This window comes from Sceloporus undulatus, chromosome 1, assembly GCF_019175285.1.
Source record: "Sceloporus undulatus isolate JIND9_A2432 ecotype Alabama chromosome 1, SceUnd_v1.1, whole genome shotgun sequence".
NCBI lineage: Eukaryota > Metazoa > Chordata > Lepidosauria > Squamata > Phrynosomatidae > Sceloporus > Sceloporus undulatus.
Window position 1 is genome coordinate 361,718,908 of NC_056522.1, and position 20,564 is coordinate 361,739,471.

Sequence of the window (20,564 nt, forward strand, 5' to 3'; positions counted from 1 at the left end):
GATGGACACTACATCATAATAGAATTAACACATAAAAGCCAAAAGATTTTGTTGTTAGGAGTATATAGACCTTTAGAGAATAAAGGTAAATTTTACAAAAAGCTAAAGGGAAAACTTACTCAATTAGAATGTGATTCCCTAATTATGTTAGGTGATTGGAATCGGCTTATACACCCAAAATTGGATAGACTGTCAGAAAAAAAGCTTTAAAGTGCACAAGGTAAATTCTTTAATTTAACAAATCTATTGATGCTTGGAGATTAAAATATGGCAATAATACAGATTATATTTTTTTTCTAACCCCCATAAAACTTGGTCTAGAATAGACATAATCATATTTCACTTCATCTAAGTTCAAGAATTCACAAAATAAAAACATTGCCTAAAGTTTGGTCTGACCACAATCCAGTACAACTTGATTTGAACATAGGATGTAAACTTCAAAGTTATTGAAAGATGAAAAATTGGTTGCAGAATTGAATTCAAATATTGACAATTATTTTAAGGATAATTTAAACAAGGGTACATCAGTGCAAATAGTGTGGGATGCTTTTAAAGCAGTAATAAGGGGATGACTAATTAAAAAATCTTCAGAGATAAAGAAAAAAGAGATGAGAAATTAAACAATAAAGAATTTGAGAAAAAGAACGAAGTAAAGAAAGAACCAAAAAATCAATTTTTACAAGAGATATTTTGACAAAAACAAATTTCAATTTTAATGATAGAAAAAATAGAGAAAAATGAAAATTGTTAAACAAATATTTTGAATCAGCAAATCTGGGGGAAATTTAGTTTAAAAAAGAAAAACGTCAATTAGAGAAGCTGGGAAATTAGTAACAAGTCAGAATAAAATTAAGAAGATAATTTTAACATATTACACAGAACCTTTCAAAGATTCAAGAATTAAAAATTCAAAGATAATTTAATATTTGAATTTGCAAAAAAAAATAAGGAAATTTACCAAAGAACAAACAGAATCTTTGAATAATTACAAGAGTTATCAGAAGCTATATTAAAAATTAAAACAGGGAAAAACCCCACTCCCAATGGGTTCTCAAATGAGTTTCATCAATCGTGTGAAAAACATCGGCCCCTTATTACTAACGATGAATGAAATCATGATTGGTGAAATACCCCAAACATGGACTCAATCGAATATAATATTGATACCAAAAGGGGGAAAAGATTCAACAGATCCAAAAATTACAGACCAATTTCGCCTCTCAATTCAGACTATAAATTATTTGTTTTTATATTGGCAAAAAGATTTTAAAAGATATGAAAAAAATTGGATTTTAACAGATCAATGTGGCTTTCTCCCAAATAGAATGATAAAAGATAACATTAGACATTTATTACATTTGATAGAAATTCATGAAAAGAGAATAGATAAAAAATTGGCAATGATTTTCATAGACATGGAGAAAGCCTTTGATAACATAAATTGGGAGTTCATGTTTGGGGTGTTGAGAAAAATAGAGGTGGGGAGAATTTTCAGAAATTGATTGAAACAATCTACAGAAAACAAGAAGTGTATATTTTGGTGAATGGAGAGAAAACATAATACATAAAGGGGTGAGATAGGGTTGTCCCCTGTCACCACTTTTCTTTATATTGACATAGAAAATATTATTGAATATTATTAGAGATAATCATTTGATAGAAGGATTTAAATTGAAGAGAGAAGAATATAAATTAAGAGTATACGCGGATGACCTCATCCTGACAATAACCAACCCAGTTGAGAGTAGTGAACATATGATGAAATCTTTAAGGAAGTTTGGGAAAGTAGGATACCAGATTAATAAAGAAAAAACAACTATGCTGACTACAAATTTGACTAAACCGGGAATGGAAATATTGAAAGAAAAAATGGGATTCCAAGTTGGGAAAAAAACAGTGAAATATTTGGGCATCACTATCTCAACAAAAAATATAGAACTTTTTGGTAACAATTATGAGAAAATTTGGAAGGATATTTAAAAAGATTTGGATTGATGGAAAAATTTAAATATTTCATGGATGGGTAAGATAGCCACAATAAAGATGTCAGTTCTACTAAAGTTTTTTTTTCTTCAAAATCTCCCCATTATTACCAACAATTAACCTAAATTTAGAAAGAGCAGACTTAAAATTCGGACTACATGGATACCTGTTTTATGAAAAACTAAACTCGACTGTAACTTTAATAATCATTTTATTAGAAAATTCAAAACAAGATGGTGTTCAAAAATCCCTGGGTATCTACTAATGAAGCTATGTTCACAAGAGAGGTGCTAGGGGAAGATGGCTGGATAACATATGCGGATATAACGAAATTATACCAAGGTAGGAGGATAATGAAATCACAAGAGGAATTATTAAGTGAAGGCTATTCTTGTATAGTAATTGGTTTGCCTATAGACAACTAAAAGCGAGATTTGACATGGATAATAAAATTAATGGAATTGGACCAGCAGAATTAGAATTGGAAAATATCATAAAAGACCCTAAGAAACAAATATCAAAATTATATAAATTAATAATCATATTCGAGATAGAGGAGGAAACTGTTAAAGAGTGTGTGGTAAATTGGCCAAAAAACTTAATTGAATCTATTCAATTGGAACAATGGGAGAGACTTTGGAAAAAAAGAATAAATTTAACATTAAATGGGGTTTTGAGAGAAAACCTCTATAATATTTATATAGGGGTATTTAACACCATACAAGTTATCAAAAATGTTTAAGAACAATAAAATCATGTGTTGTAAATGTCAAAAAGAAGTCGGCACTTAACCTGCATTGTTGGTGGAATTGTCAAAAATCTAAAATATTTTGGAAAAATATTCATATTGAGATGAAAAAAATATTCAAATTTACGGAACGAATGGATCACAAGATGTATCTCTTGAATATAACTGATAACTTAAAATTGGAAAATAAAAAAGAGAAATTAATGTTTCACACAATTGTGGCAACAAGGATTATATTTGCAAAACAATGGAAGAAGAAATACCGACAGTGGAGGAGTGGAGACTGAAAGTAATGGACTTGTATGAGATGAATAAGCTGACTACTTTGCTGAAAAAAGGCTCATTAAATGATTTCTATAAGGAATGGGATTTATGGAAAGATTATATTCAAACAGAGAAAAAGGGAGAAATACACGTTGCTTTATATGATGAATAAAAGAAAGATAAAATTAATTTTTGAATAGTAGCAATATCAGATCTGTTGATTTCAAATGACAATATAAATATTTGTAATTAATCACTTGAATCATAGCGTCTTTTTCATAATTTAAATAAGAGTTAGTGAGTTTGAAGAATTTATGTTTTTGGAGAAATCTCAGTTATCTTAGGAAGTACAAAAATGTTATAGATAATTTATTGGACACAACTTAGTTATATGAGAAAATTTGATTATTTTGTTTTTGTTTTTTTTAATGAATTTTTTTTTTTTAATGAATTGTATAGAATTGACATTTTCTTAAAGACTTGTTTTCCCTTACGGATAAGTGATTCTAAAATATGTTTCCATTTGTTTTGGAAATGCCTTTATCATAAGTTCTCTTTTTACTTTTCTTCTCAAATCTAAAAAATGTTCTATTCAATTATTCACAGTCACGACAAGAGCTGGAGCAGCATTCAGTGGATACAGCTAGCACATCTGATGCAGTAACGTTCATCACATACGTACAGTCATTGAAACGCAAAATCAAGCAGTTTGAAAAACAAGTTGAGGTGAGCTTTCTGTGATGAGCTTAAGCCACAGATTTCAGCTGAAAAGCTTTATAATAAAGATATTACCTGATCCTTTGCTATCTACACCCATTTGAGATACAAACACTACTCATAAGTTATTCAGGTGATTCTTCAGAATTAAATACCCTTTCATCTCAGACTGTATATGACTAAATTCTCTGCATTGGGTTAATAACTGAAAATGTGACTTCTAACCTACCTTCCTCTGGCATAATCCTGCCTTTTTATTGTCTGTAGCTATACCGTAATGGCCAGCGCTTGCTTGAAAAGCAGAGGTTCCAGTTTCCTTCATCTTGGTTGTACATTGATAACATTGAAGGAGAATGGGGTGCTTTCAATGACATTATGCGTCGAAAGGATTCTGCTATTCAGCAACAAGTAGCAAACCTGCAGATGAAGATTGTCCAAGAGGACCGTGCAGTTGAGACCCGCACAGTTGACCTATTGACAGACTGGGAGAAAACAAAGCCTGTGACAGTAAGTTTTCACACCTGAAACACACTCGCTCACTCTGTCTCACACATATGCACACTGCTGTTTAATTTCTTAGCATGTTCTATGGGAGATACTGCAGTTATAATCCTGCTTACTCAAGCTGCAGCCAATTAAAGACCAAATGCTACATCCTAAAAATTTTGGGTGTGTGTTTCACCAGCGCTCCCATGCATGATCTCCACAAAACCAAACCAAAAAACTAAGGACTGACTACACAGCCTGGAAACATGCATATTGCCAGACTTTCTGATTAATCAGAAAAGCCTGAAAATAAGACATCTATTTTTCAAAAGGCTGAAAATAGAACATTCCCCTGCATTTCTTTCTCAAAACACCTAAGGTAGTGGCATGCTAACCATATAAATTTTTGTATACACAGTTCCAGATTACATAATCGTAGTAAAATTTTATGTATGCTTTCTTAAGGGCAATCTACGTCCAGAGGAGGCTCTCCAAGCACTTACCATCTATGAAGGAAAATTTGGAAGGCTGAAAGATGACCGGGAGAAATGTGCAAAAGCCAAGGAAGCTTTGGAACTTACAGATACAGGACTTCTCAGTGGTAGTGAAGAACGTGTACAGGTACAAACTTCACATGTTTCGGCGATAGAATTCTGTATCTGGAGACCATAAATGGAAAATCAATCTGTTCAGCTACTACACTCATCCTTTAAAAATTGCTACATTTCTTTGTCAGTGTGTATATCTGTATTCTTACTTTAATGGTATCTTGCATTGTAGGTTGCTTTAGAAGAGCTGCAAGATCTTAAAGGTGTTTGGTCTGAGCTTTCCAAGGTCTGGGAACAGATTGATCAAATGAAGGAACAACCTTGGGTTTCAGTACAACCTCGCAAGGTACTACTTCAGTTGTATATACTAAGGAACATAATCAGAGGGGGAAAGAGTATAGATGTTTTAATCTAAATGGTCTTCATCTTCCATGGAATTCTTTAAGTATGTTTATCCTTATAGGAACAAAGCTAAATATTGTTTCACCAGTAAAGTACAGTACTTTTCTGTGCTATTCTTGAAATATTATGTCTACTTCATTAGTTTGTACCATAGATCTCTGATAATTAATCTGCTGTTCTCAGGGAGTTTGTAGATGGGGCGGGGGGGGCTTTTGAGCAGGGTGGGGGGTTTTTTGGTGGGTTTTTTTTATGAAACAAGAAAACCTAATAATATGTAACACACTGAGAAGTATACAAAGAAATATGAAATGATAGGCAGAGAGGTAAGGTTATCTTATTTTAAAAAGAGGTGTGTATAATGCTAGCATATAAGGCTGTTCAATGAACCCAGGCTGAAGAAATAAGTGTGTTTGGAGTCTGTGGATGATACTGAAAAACACCATAAGGTATAAGTTAGGAATAGGAATATAACTGGTTTCTTAACATTGTGGAAATGAGAACAAGGTGGCTATTTGACAATATTCCTGGCTAGCAGTGAGGAATACTTGTAAAGAACAATCTTTAAAATGTATTAATCTCTCCTTGATACAAATTAGTAACAGTTTTCCAATGTTTCTTGTTTTGACAGCTTCGGCAAAGTTTAGATGGCTTACTAAACCAACTGAAAAATTTTCCTGCACGCTTACGGCAATATGCCTCTTACGAGTACGTTCAGAGACTTCTGAAAGGTTATATGAAGGTAAGCTTGCTTTTGAAAAGCATTTGGTATAATAGTACATTACTGCCCAACAAGTCAGTTTTATTTATTCCATTATTTTTCTCTTTCAGATAAACATGTTGGTGATTGAACTGAAGTCAGAGGCTCTTAAAGATCGTCACTGGAAGCAACTAATGAAGAGGCTGCATGTAAATTGGGTGGTTTCTGAATTAACTCTGGGGCAAATTTGGGACGTCGACTTGCAGAAGAATGAACTGATTGTGAAAGATGTACTACTTGTGGCACAGGGAGAGATGGCTTTGGAAGAGTTCTTGAAGCAGGTAAATACTGTCTTGAAATACTTAAGATAGTTTGAGGATTTTCATTCTGTTTCTTAGTGACGTTCCTGAATCAGATTCTTAGAAAATCATTTGCCTAGCTCTCAGTTAAAGTGTGGGTCTTATTCTAAAAGTAAAGTTCCATGTATCTTAGCTACCATGCAGTAAAATCATTGTAGAACTGGTAAATGGAACTTACAGTGTATAAGGTTAAAGGTTTGTATATTAACAGTATTACTTGCTGTGTGAACACATTATGTTATTTGCTTGGCTTTTTGCTGAGGCTCCATGAGCCTCACTGGTTTTGTCCTCTAATATAGCATAACACACATTTTCACCATTATTTCATTTTTGTGTTTTAAAGATACGAGAAGTCTGGAATACCTATGAGCTGGACTTGGTTAACTACCAGAACAAATGTCGTTTGATCCGTGGTTGGGATGATCTTTTCAACAAAGTCAAAGAGCATATCAACAGTGTTTCTGCCATGAAGCTCTCTCCATACTACAAGGTAAAGGCAAAAGGCATCTTTTGCTTTTGCAATTTTACTTTTTGTTTGTCTTGCCATATTTGACTATATGAACACATATACTTCAGTTGAGGTTCAAACCAAAAGCATGTTAAGATAACAGTCACTGAATACAGTCATGCAAACCTGCCTAGCTGCACAGGCCCTCCTCTGCCTCCCAAGGTCTCCAGAAGTATAGGCTGGAACCACTGAGCAGCTCTTCTTTTCAGTAGGTTTGCCCAGGTTTTCGGAGACTTCCTCTAAAGCAGTGCTTCTCAATTATTTTCTGTCATGCCCCCCCCCCCTAGGAAGAAGAAAACATTTCACGCCCCCCGCGCAACTGTAAATAGTATCATTTGTCTATAAAATTGTTATAAGTACACCTCTGCATAAGAGCCTTGCGCCCCCCTTTATGGAGCCTCGCACCCCCCCTGGGGGGCCCGCCACACTATTTGAGAAAGGCTGCTCTAAAGGAAGACTTGCCTTAAATTGCTCTATAATGGTCTCATGACAGGTTGCTTAAAACTACCCTTTTAAAAGAAGGCTTTTGGCCTCTGAATTGTTTTAAAGCTTTGTTTTTGAATTGTGTTAAACTACTCTGTGCTGTCACATCAAATTTTCTTTACTATTTGCATTCTCTGTATTTATTCATCTGGTTGTTGTTTTTTTATAATGTAACTTGTGAGCCCCCTTGAGGTCTGTTGTGGAAATAAATGATATAAATTTTTAAACAAATACTAATATATAATTAAATATTTATGTTAACAAACATCTAGCAAGATGAAAAAAAGTACATTTACTACATACATTTAAGATGTTTATTTATTGCTAGGTGTTTGAAGAAGATGCCCTTAGCTGGGAAGACAAACTGAATCGTATCATGGCACTCTTTGATGTCTGGATAGATGTCCAGAGGCGCTGGGTTTACTTGGAAGGCATCTTCACTGGAAGTGCTGATATCAAGCATCTGCTGCCAGTTGAAACTCAGCGGTTCCAAAGGTAATGTTCTCATCTCAGAATTAGTTTCGAATATAAATGTGATAATCAACGCAACTTGTATGTTAACTTAACATTTGGCATGAAGAAGCTGAGTATGCCTATTTCCTTAATCTTTTGCACATGAGAGTGTCCATGACTTGTAGTGGGTCTCTTCATTTGTTTCAATATTCTCTCCTCTTGACCTTACAGCATAAGTACGGAGTTTCTGGCCCTCATGAAAAAAGTGTCCAAATCACCCCTGGTCATGGATGTTTTGAATATTCAGGGTGTACAGAGATCACTGGAGAGATTAGCAGACTTGCTTGGAAAAATCCAGAAGGCTTTGGGAGAGTACTTGGAGAGAGAAAGAGCTTCTTTCCCTCGGTAAAAACTTTAATCCAATCTGCTCTGTGTTCTAGTCTTGTATATTAGACCAGATTTTAAAAGCCATTTTGTAGAATTTGGCTTTGGAAATAAGTTTGAACAGAAATTAACATTTATAAGAAGTTTGAGTATTGCCACTAAATTATAATTTGAGTTTTGTAAATATGTTCAGTGTGTTAAACTGCAGATGTATTATATCTGGATTCTGAAACATAGCATAGCTTTGTTTCAGATATTTCAGCTTTGAGATATTTTGCTACTTGACATAATACTTCATTGTTGTTAAATTAGCAGCCTTTTCAACTTTCAACTACAGTACAGCAAACTCTCCTTATCCACAGGTTTTTGATCCACGGATTCAAGCATCCATGGCTTGAAAATACTTTAAAATATATAAATTTCCATAGACTAAACTTTGATTTTGCCCTTTTATATAAGGGGCACCATTTTACTATGCCATTATATTGAAAGGAACCTGAGCATCCACAGATTTTGGTATCCATGGTCGTGGAACCAACCCAAGTGGATACCAAGGGCCCACTGTATAAAGAATAGTGTCAGTTTACTAATTCTACACATGACATATTTATATAGAAAAATCCTGGGTGTGTTGACATAATATAGGTGTGTCACTTTTTGTGTGTACTATTACTTGTAGTCTATTAACAACTTTGAATTTAATTTATAGGTTTTACTTTGTTGGTGATGAAGACTTGCTCGAAATCATAGGGAACAGCAAGAATGTAGCTAAATTGCAGAAACACTTCAAGAAAATGTTTGCTGGAGTGTCAAGTATCATCCTCAATGAAGACAGCTCTGTTGTCCTGGGAATATCTTCACGAGAGGGAGAAGAGGTGTGTGTGGGGATGTCTGGATCATATGACATATGAAGGGATCACTTTTATAAAAACAAACCAACATACAAAAATATGCCTGATTCCTTGCAGGTGCTGTTCAAGACTCCTGTGTCAATCACTGAGCATCCCAAGATCAACGAGTGGCTCACACTTGTAGAAAAGGAAATGAGAGTCACACTTGCCAAACTGCTTGCTGAGTCTGTAACTGAGGTGGAAATCTTTGGCAAAGCAACCTCAATTGACCCAGGAACCTACATCTCCTGGATTGACAAGTATCAGGTATTGTTTGGTTTTCTTTGAAAGACATTACCCAATATGTTGTGTATTACAGGAGGGAAGGAGAAGCATATGATGAAGACCAATGCTTTTTTTTCCCTTTTCTTTTTTAAATTCTTTAGGCCCAGCTTGTTGTCCTTTCAGCCCAGATTGCCTGGTCAGAAAATGTGGAATCTGCTTTGAATGGCATGGGTGGTGGTGGTGATAGTACTCCTCTGCAGTCTGTGCTAACTAATGTTGAAGTCACTCTGAATGTGCTTGCGGACTCTGTCTTGATGGAGCAGCCCCCTCTCCGCAGAAGAAAACTGGAACACCTGGTAAGCCATAGCTCTCAGCCCACCTTTTCGGTATCAGATATCCAATTTATTTGTAATTTATTTGAATTATGAAAAATACTATGTCTTTTGAAATGATTAAATTTGGATGCTTCAGCTACCAATACTGAAATACTTAATCTCTTCTTCTTCTTTTTAAAAGATCACTGAGTTGGTGCACCAGAGAGATGTTACACGATCACTGATCAAAAGCAAAATTGACAATTCCAAAGCCTTTGATTGGCTGAGCCAGATGAGGTTCTACTTTGACCCGAAGCAGACAGATGTCTTGCAGCAACTGTCCATTCAGATGGCAAATGCAAAATTCAACTATGGGTTCGAATATCTTGGTGTTCAAGATAAACTGGTGCAGACTCCTCTTACTGATCGCTGTTACTTGACGATGACACAAGCTTTGGAGGCCAGGCTGGGAGGATCTCCATTTGGTAGGTTGTCTGCACCCTGTCAGTCAAGAAATCTTTTAAGGATATAAACAGGGAGTAATGGTATTAGGATGGCAGAGTTAATTTTTATAATACACAGCACACACATTATTAACTTTACAAGAAGGGCCCTGGGGTCTAGTTTGAGGCACACTTCCTAAAATAAAACAGCTGTCTCCAGTTCCAAAACACTGCCAGAGTACCACCTGTAAATATTATGTGCAAAGTCTTAGGATTCGAGTATTAGAGAAGTGGAATTTGATTAAGTAAACTTCACACTGAGTTTAGCATATGCAAAAACATACTAATCTCAGTTCACCCTCAAAAGGCTGTTCGTTATCAGTAATACTAAACAAAATGTTTTTTATAAAATGTTAATGAATGTTAAGAGTGACTATAGGAATATTGGCGTGAACAGCATGGTATAATGGCTTGAGCGTTGGACTAGGATTCAGCCATGTAAACCCACTGGGTTACCTTGGACAAGTCACACACTCTCAGTGTTAGGATGGCAGTGGCAAACCCCCTTTGAAAAAACTTTGCAAGAAAATCCATGATAGGATTGCCGTAAGTCGGAAATGACTTGAAGACACACAACAACAAATAAGATGGAGTGATGTTGCTCAGTCAATTGTTGTAATGGTGTTACATATGCTTCCTTCTTCATATCTTTATATATAAATAGGGCCTGCTGGAACTGGTAAAACAGAATCTGTTAAGGCTCTTGGACATCAGCTTGGACGATTTGTTCTTGTTTTCAACTGTGATGAAACATTTGATTTCCAGGTAAGGTGCCATGTGGGATAATTATACTAGTTGGAAACAGCTTAGATGTGTCAAGTGTTTGTGCATCCAACAAGTCATATAAATTGTTTCAATGGTGAGTACTAAATTTTAGTGCAAGAGAAGAAATTCCAAATGTCTGTTAGTATTTCATCAAATATTTGACCAGTAAAATTATTTTAAAAACAGAAATTCAACCGCATCTTACAAGTGCCTCATGTATTGTTATGTAATACCCTGGTGATGCTCAGTATACATAAAGAAACTTTTCCATGTTTTTTCCCCTCTTTTCTTTTAGGCAATGGGTCGCATCTTTGTTGGTCTCTGCCAAGTGGGTGCCTGGGGTTGCTTTGATGAATTCAACAGGCTTGAGGAGCGAATGCTTTCTGCTGTTTCTCAGCAGGTCCAGTGCATTCAAGAAGCTTTGCGAGAACATTCAAATCCAAATTATGACAAAGGTATGAATTTTTGGATACCGTGGCAAACTATTCTTGTGCAGCTTCTCACACACAACTTTTGAAACAAGAAACCCTTTTGGTTCATGTTTGCTGTCTCTGTCCTACCCTCTATGCAACATATCTGTAAAATGTTGGCCAGTGTGTTGCTGATTTTGAAATTCAATATAATTGGTTTTTATTATAAATACTTTTGAAATAGTATGGAACAGTAGCTTGAATTGAGTGAGTCATTTTCTTGTCCAGTGCTTAAAGAGGTGCATAGATTAGACAGAGCAGATTCTTACCTTTTCAGACTTGGGAGAAGATTAAAAAGTTTCATGACAAGAAGAATAATTCCATGTTGTAGGCTAACACTGTTGTGTATGAAGCCATCTTTTGTTTTTGCAAATTGTCTGCTAAGAGTTTATTGAAGTAAATGTAAAAAATGACCATAGGTAAGCACTTTGTGTGGTTTCCCCCCCCCCCCTTTAACACGAACAGATGAGACAGGAGAAATGAACCAAGGTAAGATAAACAAATATCTAACTGCTGTAAACAGAATTAAGCCAGTGGTTTATTTAGCCTAGTACTGTCTGTGCTAGCAGCAGTTCTTCATGATATCCTGTAGCAGATTTTTACAGACTAGCTGACTTCCTTCTTATGCTTGATCATGAAAGCAGATTCATTTCAACTAACGGATTACTATTCCCTTTTAGCTGCCACCACCATTACCTGTGAGTTGCTGAACAAGCAAGTGAAAGTGAGTCCAGACATGGCAATCTTCATCACAATGAACCCTGGCTACGCTGGCAGGTCTAATCTTCCAGACAACTTGAAGAAACTGTTCCGTAGCTTGGCCATGACAAAGCCTGATCGTCAGCTGATTGCCCAGGTTATGCTGTATTCCCAGGGATTTCGTACAGCTGAAGTGCTTGCCAACAAGATTGTCCCGTTCTTCAAGTAAGGAGCACTGCTGAGAGAAGTGTGTAGCAAGATTTACCCTTAGAGCTTGGTGAAGTCATCTCTGAGTAGTCCTAGCGGCTGGCTCTACTATAGTTATGAATCCCAAATCATCAATTGCTCCTAGTATTGACTGCTGCTGGCTCTGTGTTAGTGAACTCGCTCTTTAAGGACAGTTAAACACTCTTGGGTTTGGCCTATTCAGCAAAGCAACTGTTATACTTTGAAGTATGCAACATTAAAACAATTAATGTAGAACCAAATCCCAAACTAACTTCCTTCAGAATGTAGTGGAATCTCCTTCTTTGCATGGCCATCTGGTGGGGATGCTTTGATTGAGAGTTCCTGCGTGGCAGGGGGGTTGGACTGGGATGGTTCTTGTGGTCTCTTCCAACTGTATTATTCTATGATTCGGCATGACTCTTTTTACTTAAAGATATATCTGACAGGTTCTGTCTTTGGCTCCTTAGGTTATGTGATGAGCAGCTCTCCTCTCAAAGCCATTATGACTTTGGCTTGAGAGCACTGAAGAGCGTACTGATCAGTGCAGGCAACGTGAAGAGGGAAAGGATTCAAAGGATAAAACGAGAAAAGGAAGAGCGTGGTGAAGTTGTTGATGAAGGAGAAATTGCTGAGAATTTACCAGAGCAGGAGGTATAACATAGGTTGTATGTGGGGTAATTGAATAAATAAGTAACATAAGCAGACCCTTAAGGACTGAAGGGACATAAGAGATTTTTTTGTTAACCTGGTATTTTACTGTACAGTATTCATTATTCATGCTCATAAAACCAATAATGCTGTAAATGTTGCTTTTAGCTAGAATTAACTTTTAATTATATACTCTGTTAGGAATCTAGTTGAAAGCTGTCGAAGAAGAAACTGAAACTTACAAAGTCAAAATGCTGCTGGCTTTTAAAAAGCATTACAGTCAGTCTTCCATATCCATTGTTTCTGCATCCATGACTTCAACAGTCCACAGCTTATCTCCAAAGAGAAATCCTTGGTTGATTTTGACATTTTATATAAGGGATACCATTTTAATATGTCATTTTATATAATGAGATTTGAGCATCCACAGATTTTCATATCTGCAGTGGATCCTAGAACTAAACTCCAGCAGATAGCAAGGGCCACTGTACTCACAATCTGGAAAAATTCACATATTCAACACAGCATAATTAAGCTCTATGATTCTAAGATTCTTAGATCTTCTAAACAGTAACAGTATGATACCTTATGTATCTTACCTTAAGAGTTGCTGAGACAGAGTCTCAGTTTGACATTGCACTCAGAAGGATGATTTCACTGTTGAAACATGTCACAGCTGCACTGGGCAATTGTCTTGTTTCTCACTCTGTGTAACAATCTAAATTTGTTTGCTTTTTTCCCTTACAGATCCTGATCCAAAGTGTCTGTGAGACAATGGTACCCAAACTGGTTGCAGAAGACATACCATTGCTTTTCAGTCTCTTGTCTGATGTGTTCCCTGGCATTCAGTATCACCGTGGCGAAATGACTGCCCTGAGGGAAGAACTCAAGAAGGTTTGTCAGGAAATGTACCTAACATATGGTGATGGAGAAGACATTGGCAGCATGTGGGTTGAGAAGGTAGGTCACAACATCTCTCTCAGTTAGCAAATAGCACAATAACAAATGAGTTTTGGCTACAGATAGCCATCTAGAAATCTAAAAAAGATTGCTCTAGCAGCTATCATTCTGGATTAAGGCATGTAACAGTCTGGATTTTTTCCTCCTTTGTAGGTTCTTCAGCTCTACCAGATTACCCAGATCAACCATGGCTTGATGATGGTTGGCCCTTCTGGGAGTGGAAAGAGCATGGCATGGAGAGTGCTTCTGAAAGCACTGGAGAGACTGGAGGGCGTGGAAGGTGTTGCACATATCATTGATCCCAAAGCAATCAGTAAAGACCATCTCTATGGCACCTTGGATCCTAACACCAGAGAGTGGACAGATGGATTGTTTACACATGTCTTGAGAAAGTGAGTGTGTGGAAATAAGTAAGGTGAATTAAACTGCAAAGCGCAAAGATTCTTCAGGCAGAGAAACTGTTTGAACATTCTCTCACTCGGTGCAACTTTGTTCTCTTGTCTAGGATTATAGATAATGTGAGAGGAGAACTGCACAAAAGGCAGTGGATCATCTTTGACGGAGATGTGGATCCTGAGTGGGTTGAGAACTTGAACTCCGTTCTGGATGACAACAAACTGCTGACCCTGCCAAACGGAGAACGTCTGAGTCTTCCTCCAAATGTAAGACTTAACTGCTTGTTTTTACAGGCATATAACAGGAATAAGGCACCACCAGTGTTACTTTTGAGTTGGTTGAATTCAATTGAATAAAGATTAGTACTTTTGAAGTGACCTTATGTGATTGTGACCTGGAAATCAATGCCAAGGTAGGATTTCCAACTGATATAGTGTGGATAGATCCTTTCTTCATGATCTTGTGTGGTCATTTTAAATTAGTAAATACTGGGCCTGAACAGACAGGCCAAAATAAAGCTGCCAAAACTGCACTCTGGTTCTTAGGACTGAAGAGTGGCTTTGGCACGGCTTCTGGCCTCTTAGGACGCTTGCATCATTTAAATGCGTGTCTCCAAAGTGACTCAAAGCAGCTTTATTTTGGCTGTCTGTTCGGGCCCACTGTCTTGCCTGAATGTCTAGCTATGAATTCCTACTTTGAGGTCTGATTTTCTTACATTCTGATTAGAATATTTTTAACAGTACGTAGAATCATAGATCATAGAATCGTAGAGTTGGAAGAGACCGCAAGGGCCATCCAGTCCAACCCCCTGCCATGCAGGAAATCACAATCAAAGCATCCCCGGCAGATGGCCATCCAGCCTCTGTTTGAAGACCTCTAAGGAAGGAGACTCCACTATACTCCAAGGGAGTTTGTTCCACTGTCGAACAGCCCTTACTGTCAGGAAGTTACTCCTAATGTTGAAGTGGAATCTCTTTTCCTAGAGCTTGCATCCATTGCTCCGGGTCCTAGTCTCTGGAGCAGCAGAAAACAAGCTTGCTCTCTCCTCAGTATGACATCCCTTCAAATATTTAAACAGGGTTATCATATCACCTCTTAACCATCTCTTCTCCAGGCTAAACATCCCCAGCTCCCTAAGTTGTTCCTCATAGGGCATGGTTTCCAGGCCCTTCACCATTTTAGTCAGTAGGGTTAGTTGAAGGAAGGGATTTTCAGCAAATGTCAGGTGCTCTGTGGTTCAAAAAAGGAGGTTCTCAAATGTCAACATTATGCTTTTCCCATAGGTGCGCATCATGTTTGAAGTTCAAGATTTGAAATATGCTACTCTGGCCACAGTGTCAAGATGTGGCATGGTTTGGTTCAGTGAAGATGTACTAAGCACTGACATGATTTTCAATAACTTCCTGGCCAGACTGAGGAGCATCCCTCTGGATGAAGGGGAAGAGGAAGCACAGCGCAGGAGAAAGGGCAAGGAAGATGAGGGGGAAGAAACTGCTTCTCCAATGTTGCAGGTATAATTAAGATTATAGTAACCCAGAGAAGAATTGAATTGATTTTCTCCCTCTTCCTCCCCACTGTACTTTACCTTATTAGATTGTAAAGATTTCAGCTCTGCCTAACAGTATGGTAATAATAGGCTGTAATGGTAATGAAATGCTTTATCAACAGATTCAGAGAGATGCAGCAACAATCATGCAGCCATACTTCACCTCTAATGGGCTGGTGACAAAGGCACTTGAACATGCTTTCAAGCTGGAGCACATTATGGATCTCACACGCTTGCGCTGCCTTGGCTCTCTCTTCTCCATGCTGCATCAGGCATGCCGGAATGTAGCACAGTACAATGCCAACCATCCAGATTTCCCTATGCAGATAGATCAGCTTGAACGCTACATCCAGGTAATTCCCATTTTTCCAGGCTGAAAAACAAACCTTTTGGAAGTTGTTAATCTGGCTAGTTATTTTTGGGGCCAAACAGATGGTCCAGAAAAGCTGGCTTCCAGGCAGCTTTGGGGTGTGATGTTTTGATGCTGCATGCTCTCAGGATGTCCAGAGCCATTCAGATGGAGGCAGCTTCAAGCTGCTCCGAGGCATGGGGTTTTGATGCCGCACACCCCTGGAGCAGCTTGAAGCTGCCCTGGGGGTGTGCTGGGGCTGCCTAAGGCGACCCTTTACCAGTCCAAATAGGAGCAGATCTTTTCCACTCCTATTTGGGCCAGTGGTGGGGCAGATTGAGGCCAAGGTGTGTGCATGCTGTGGCTCCAGGGCAATCGGCTCTGGAGTGGCCCTAATCTGCCCTTTGGGGGCAGTCTGTTTTGCTTCTTAATTTACTTCTTGAACAGGATTTTTTTTACATTTATTTTGCAATTGTACTGAAGAGTTTTTAATCTTTCCCAGCGATTCCTCGTGTATGCAATTCTGTGGTCATTCTCTGGGGACAGCCGTCTGAAAATGAGAGCAGAGCTGGGTGAATATATCAGAAGAATCACAACTGTGCCATTGCCTAGTGCACCAAACATACCTATAATTGATTATGAGGTAAAAGCATAGGGCATCATTCTGGTAATACTGCTTTTAATGCCATTAATGTATCAGCCAGCTTTATGGTAGTACCTAAATAAAAAAATGCTATAAAAACTACCTAGCATCATAGCGCAAGACATTTTGTGTACATATACACTTAATTACATTCATTCTTTGTTGTTTAACTCTGGAGCTATCATCAGTTAAAAGCAAGTTGAACTGTATGCATAAGTCCTAAGTTCATTCACCTGATTCGGTTCTTGAAGTTGTTTAAAACTGTATGCAGGAATAAACCTTAGTTCTCAGTTTGGTACAAAGAAATGTTTTAAAGTCTATTAACTCCCCTTTAAACAGAAAGGAAGGTATCATATAGAAAAGTGCATTTGTGTTGCTTTTAGATGATGCATGTAGGCATCTTTGTGTCTTTCCCCTTCCCCGCCTCAGAAGAGAATGCCATCTTAAGATGCCACATACCAGCTGCTGATTTTAATGAGTGCTTGAATTAAAAATAACTGCAATTTTGACAGTTATTAGGAGCACCTTGTTATTTCATTAAAACATTAGCAATCACCTTTGCAGTTGCAGTTAAATCATAAAATGGCTGTGTGAAAGTAGTATGGAGTTGGAGACAACAGCAAGATAGTAGCAACTCACTGTTTCTTCCCACAGGTCTCAATTACTGGTGAATGGATACCCTGGCAGTCAAAGGTTCCACAGATTGAAGTTGAGACTCACAAAGTTGCAGCTCCTGATGTTGTGGTGCCAACCCTAGACACTGTCCGCCATGAAGCACTGTTATACACCTGGCTTGCAGAGCACAAACCACTAGTACTCTGTGGTCCACCAGGTTCTGGAAAGACCATGACCCTCTTCAGTGCACTCAGAGCCTTGCCTGACATGGAGGTAAATATTTTTTCTATTGTATACCTATTTTGTTCCTGGTTCTGTGTAAAGCATTACGTATTATTTTTCACACATACACCTCCCAAAGTGTTTTATAAAAATATTAAAGCAAAGAAACATCAATAACATTCACAAAGTAAAATCAAGGGAAACAGGCACCAAAAAGTCTTCAGTGGCCTAACAAAACCATCAGTTAAAATGAAAACATGCTAGAGGCCAGAAGGAATAACAAGACACTGGTCTTGTGCCACAACAGAGGGAATGTCCCAGGTCATCTGTCTCTTCACCTCAGGAAGGAGGAGGCAGTCAGAAGTACATATGACAATGTTGATAACCCGATAGGTCTGTGGCACAGGCAGTCCTTGCAGTATTTGGCCCAAAGCCACTTGAGGACTTTAAAATACCAGCTCTTTTATTTGGAACAGAAACACCAGCTGCAATTTATACAGAATACAACATCTCAGTTAGTAGCTATAGCAACCAAAATGTTTTCAAGAGTAGCCCTACATAAAGTGCATTGCAGTAGTCTAAATAGGATGTAACTAGGGAATGAATGAATGAATGTAGGCCAAATATATGTGAACACAACACAGCATTGATGCACCAGGAACCAGAGTTCCAAAGTACCTATAAAGTGTGTGCTTTGCTAATGGTTACCTTTTTAAAAAAGGGTTGCACAAGAGCCATCAAGTTGTGCTAATAAAATAGTTCCTAAATTTTGCCTTGTTTTCCTCTCCTGATTTTGTCCTTGCAATTTTTTTAGGTGGTTGGACTGAATTTCTCCAGTGCTACTACTCCAGAACTTCTCCTGAAAACATTTGATCACTATTGTGAATACCGGCGTACACCAAATGGTGTAGTGTTGGCTCCAGTTCAGCTTGGAAAATGGCTTGTGCTTTTCTGTGATGAAATCAATTTACCTGATATGGACAAATATGGGACACAGAGAGTCATATCCTTCATCAGGCAGGTGAGTACATTTGGAATTTAAGAATTCAGTTTTCTCCCATTGTTAAACTTCCTTGCAACCAGCTCTCTTACTTTTCCAGATGGTAGAACATGGTGGCTTTTACCGTACTTCAGACCAAACCTGGGTGAAACTTGAGAGAATTCAGTTTGTTGGTGCATGTAACCCACCTACAGATCCTGGAAGGAAACCTCTTTCACTCCGGTAACACATCAATAATAACAACAATAACAATTTATTTATATTCTGATTTTTCGCAAGAAATCAAAGCGGTTCACGATGGTATAAAAAGAACATGACAAAGTTAAAATAGCAGTGTCACAACAAACCTTTCTAATATTCTGTGTGTGGAACTTCAGAAGTTGAACCAAGCAGTCTGTAGTCATATGCTGTGCTTCACTGAGCAGCTAGAAATTACATTTAAAATGGTCTCTTAATGTTCTGTCCAAAGGAATGGAATGGAATACTACAGAAGATGGTGTTCTATCTCTTTGGTAGTTCTTGAATTCTGTTTTTGGACTGCAGAATGATTGCATTGGAGAAATGGGCTTTGTTTGACCTGAGAATTTAATATAGAAAGCCATCCTTCCTTTATGTTTACTAGGGATTCTGAAATTTATTTTTCAAGTTTGATATGAGGAGGCATTCAAACAGTATTGCCATATTAGGTTATGGAGAATGTAGAAATGCAGCCCCTCCCCCATATTCTAATGGAAGCTCTCATTTTTTAGAGCTCTGGCTCCTAAGGATAGTGATACATTGACCAGGGGTTAAATTTATTTTCTGTCAGCTACTTTACTTGAAGAGACTACTATTTAAGAGTGTACCTGCAGTGTTTAGAACTATGTATTTCACCTAATAAATGAAATGATAGAGAGCTCAACAAGAAATTGTCTTACGTGTCCTACTAGATTCCTGCGCCATGTTCCAGTTGTGTATGTGGACTATCCTGGGCCAGCTTCCCTAACTCAGATTTATGGCACTTTCAATCGTGCTATGCTGAGGCTTATTCCATCTCTCCGCACATATGCAGAGCCTCTCACTGCAGCTATGGTTGAGTTCTACACAATGTCACAGGTAACTGGGCTATGAAAGCCTTTCACAGTTTTTAATAGAATACGTAATGAGTAATTTAAAAGATTGATACCTGCTTACTCACAGCTTCTTGTTGTCTTCCTTACAGGAAAGATTTACTCAAGACACGCAGCCACACTATATTTACTCACCCCGTGAAATGACTCGGTGGGTGAGAGGTATCTTTGAAGCTCTGAGACCATTGGAAACATTACCTGTGGAAGGCCTCATTAGAATTTGGGCACATGAAGCCTTACGTCTCTTCCAAGACAGGTAATCTATAATCATGCACAGAGTACTTGCTTTCAAATTCTTTGGGGATAGAATGAACTCCCATTTTCAAAAACACTTGCAGATACTTGCTTGAAAGAAACACTTGGAAACCAGGCAAGTTTTTCTTTATTGGACTGCACTTTTTGGCATACTAGTAGCCAAACATTCATATTAGAACTCTTGTATATTCTAATTGTACCAAGAAATTCCAATAACAATTCTTATTCTTTTGGATTAACACAGCATAGTTTAATATGCTGTAGATTAAATGTATGACCTCAAAGCCTTTCCTGGTAAATCTCACGTAGCTTATGAAGCAGAACAATTATAAATTAGTTTTTGATTTGTTCACCGATAGTAGATCAAACTTTGTTGGTTGCATATATTTAAATATGTTATTCCACTTCATAGCAGTAATCAAATCTGCTTGAATCACAGATATAACATCAGGCTGGGTCTCAGCCTTGTAGTAGAGTACATACTTCACATGTAGACTTTCATATTTCTAGATGCAATGGCTTATTTTGTATAAGTTTGTTTTTGATTATCTTATTTTTGGGAAACTGAATTCTGAAACAAATCCAACAAATTCAAACTAATGGAAGTATTTATAGATCTTAGGTTGGTGTCGTGGCTTTGGGGGCTCTCCTCCAACACAAAGATCTCTTCCAAATGAGTTCCAGAGGTTTCA

The 20,564-nt window shown here is 37.6% G+C and overlaps 1 protein-coding gene across 3 annotated transcripts in view; it reads left to right on the forward strand.

Moving 5' to 3' along the window:
• DYNC1H1 (dynein cytoplasmic 1 heavy chain 1) overlaps positions 1–20,564 on the forward strand; it is a 72,759-nt gene that overhangs the window by 28,335 nt on the left and 23,860 nt on the right. For all 3 annotated transcript variants that reach the window (XM_042446506.1, XM_042446508.1, XM_042446507.1), the window contains exons 15-42: positions 3,605–3,724; positions 3,983–4,222; positions 4,667–4,822; positions 4,982–5,095; positions 5,780–5,890; positions 5,980–6,189; positions 6,551–6,697; positions 7,527–7,693; positions 7,883–8,056; positions 8,745–8,910; positions 9,004–9,192; positions 9,312–9,506; positions 9,667–9,949; positions 10,632–10,732; positions 11,028–11,187; positions 11,883–12,126; positions 12,597–12,780; positions 13,525–13,737; positions 13,891–14,129; positions 14,243–14,399; positions 15,417–15,644; positions 15,802–16,032; positions 16,531–16,671; positions 17,326–17,559; positions 18,323–18,529; positions 18,609–18,730; positions 19,438–19,603; positions 19,710–19,873. In XM_042446506.1, coding sequence (XP_042302440.1) covers positions 3,605–3,724; positions 3,983–4,222; positions 4,667–4,822; positions 4,982–5,095; positions 5,780–5,890; positions 5,980–6,189; positions 6,551–6,697; positions 7,527–7,693; positions 7,883–8,056; positions 8,745–8,910; positions 9,004–9,192; positions 9,312–9,506; positions 9,667–9,949; positions 10,632–10,732; positions 11,028–11,187; positions 11,883–12,126; positions 12,597–12,780; positions 13,525–13,737; positions 13,891–14,129; positions 14,243–14,399; positions 15,417–15,644; positions 15,802–16,032; positions 16,531–16,671; positions 17,326–17,559; positions 18,323–18,529; positions 18,609–18,730; positions 19,438–19,603; positions 19,710–19,873 — 5,063 coding nt within the window. The remainder of the gene's footprint in view (positions 1–3,604; positions 3,725–3,982; positions 4,223–4,666; positions 4,823–4,981; positions 5,096–5,779; positions 5,891–5,979; positions 6,190–6,550; positions 6,698–7,526; positions 7,694–7,882; positions 8,057–8,744; positions 8,911–9,003; positions 9,193–9,311; positions 9,507–9,666; positions 9,950–10,631; positions 10,733–11,027; positions 11,188–11,882; positions 12,127–12,596; positions 12,781–13,524; positions 13,738–13,890; positions 14,130–14,242; positions 14,400–15,416; positions 15,645–15,801; positions 16,033–16,530; positions 16,672–17,325; positions 17,560–18,322; positions 18,530–18,608; positions 18,731–19,437; positions 19,604–19,709; positions 19,874–20,564) is intronic.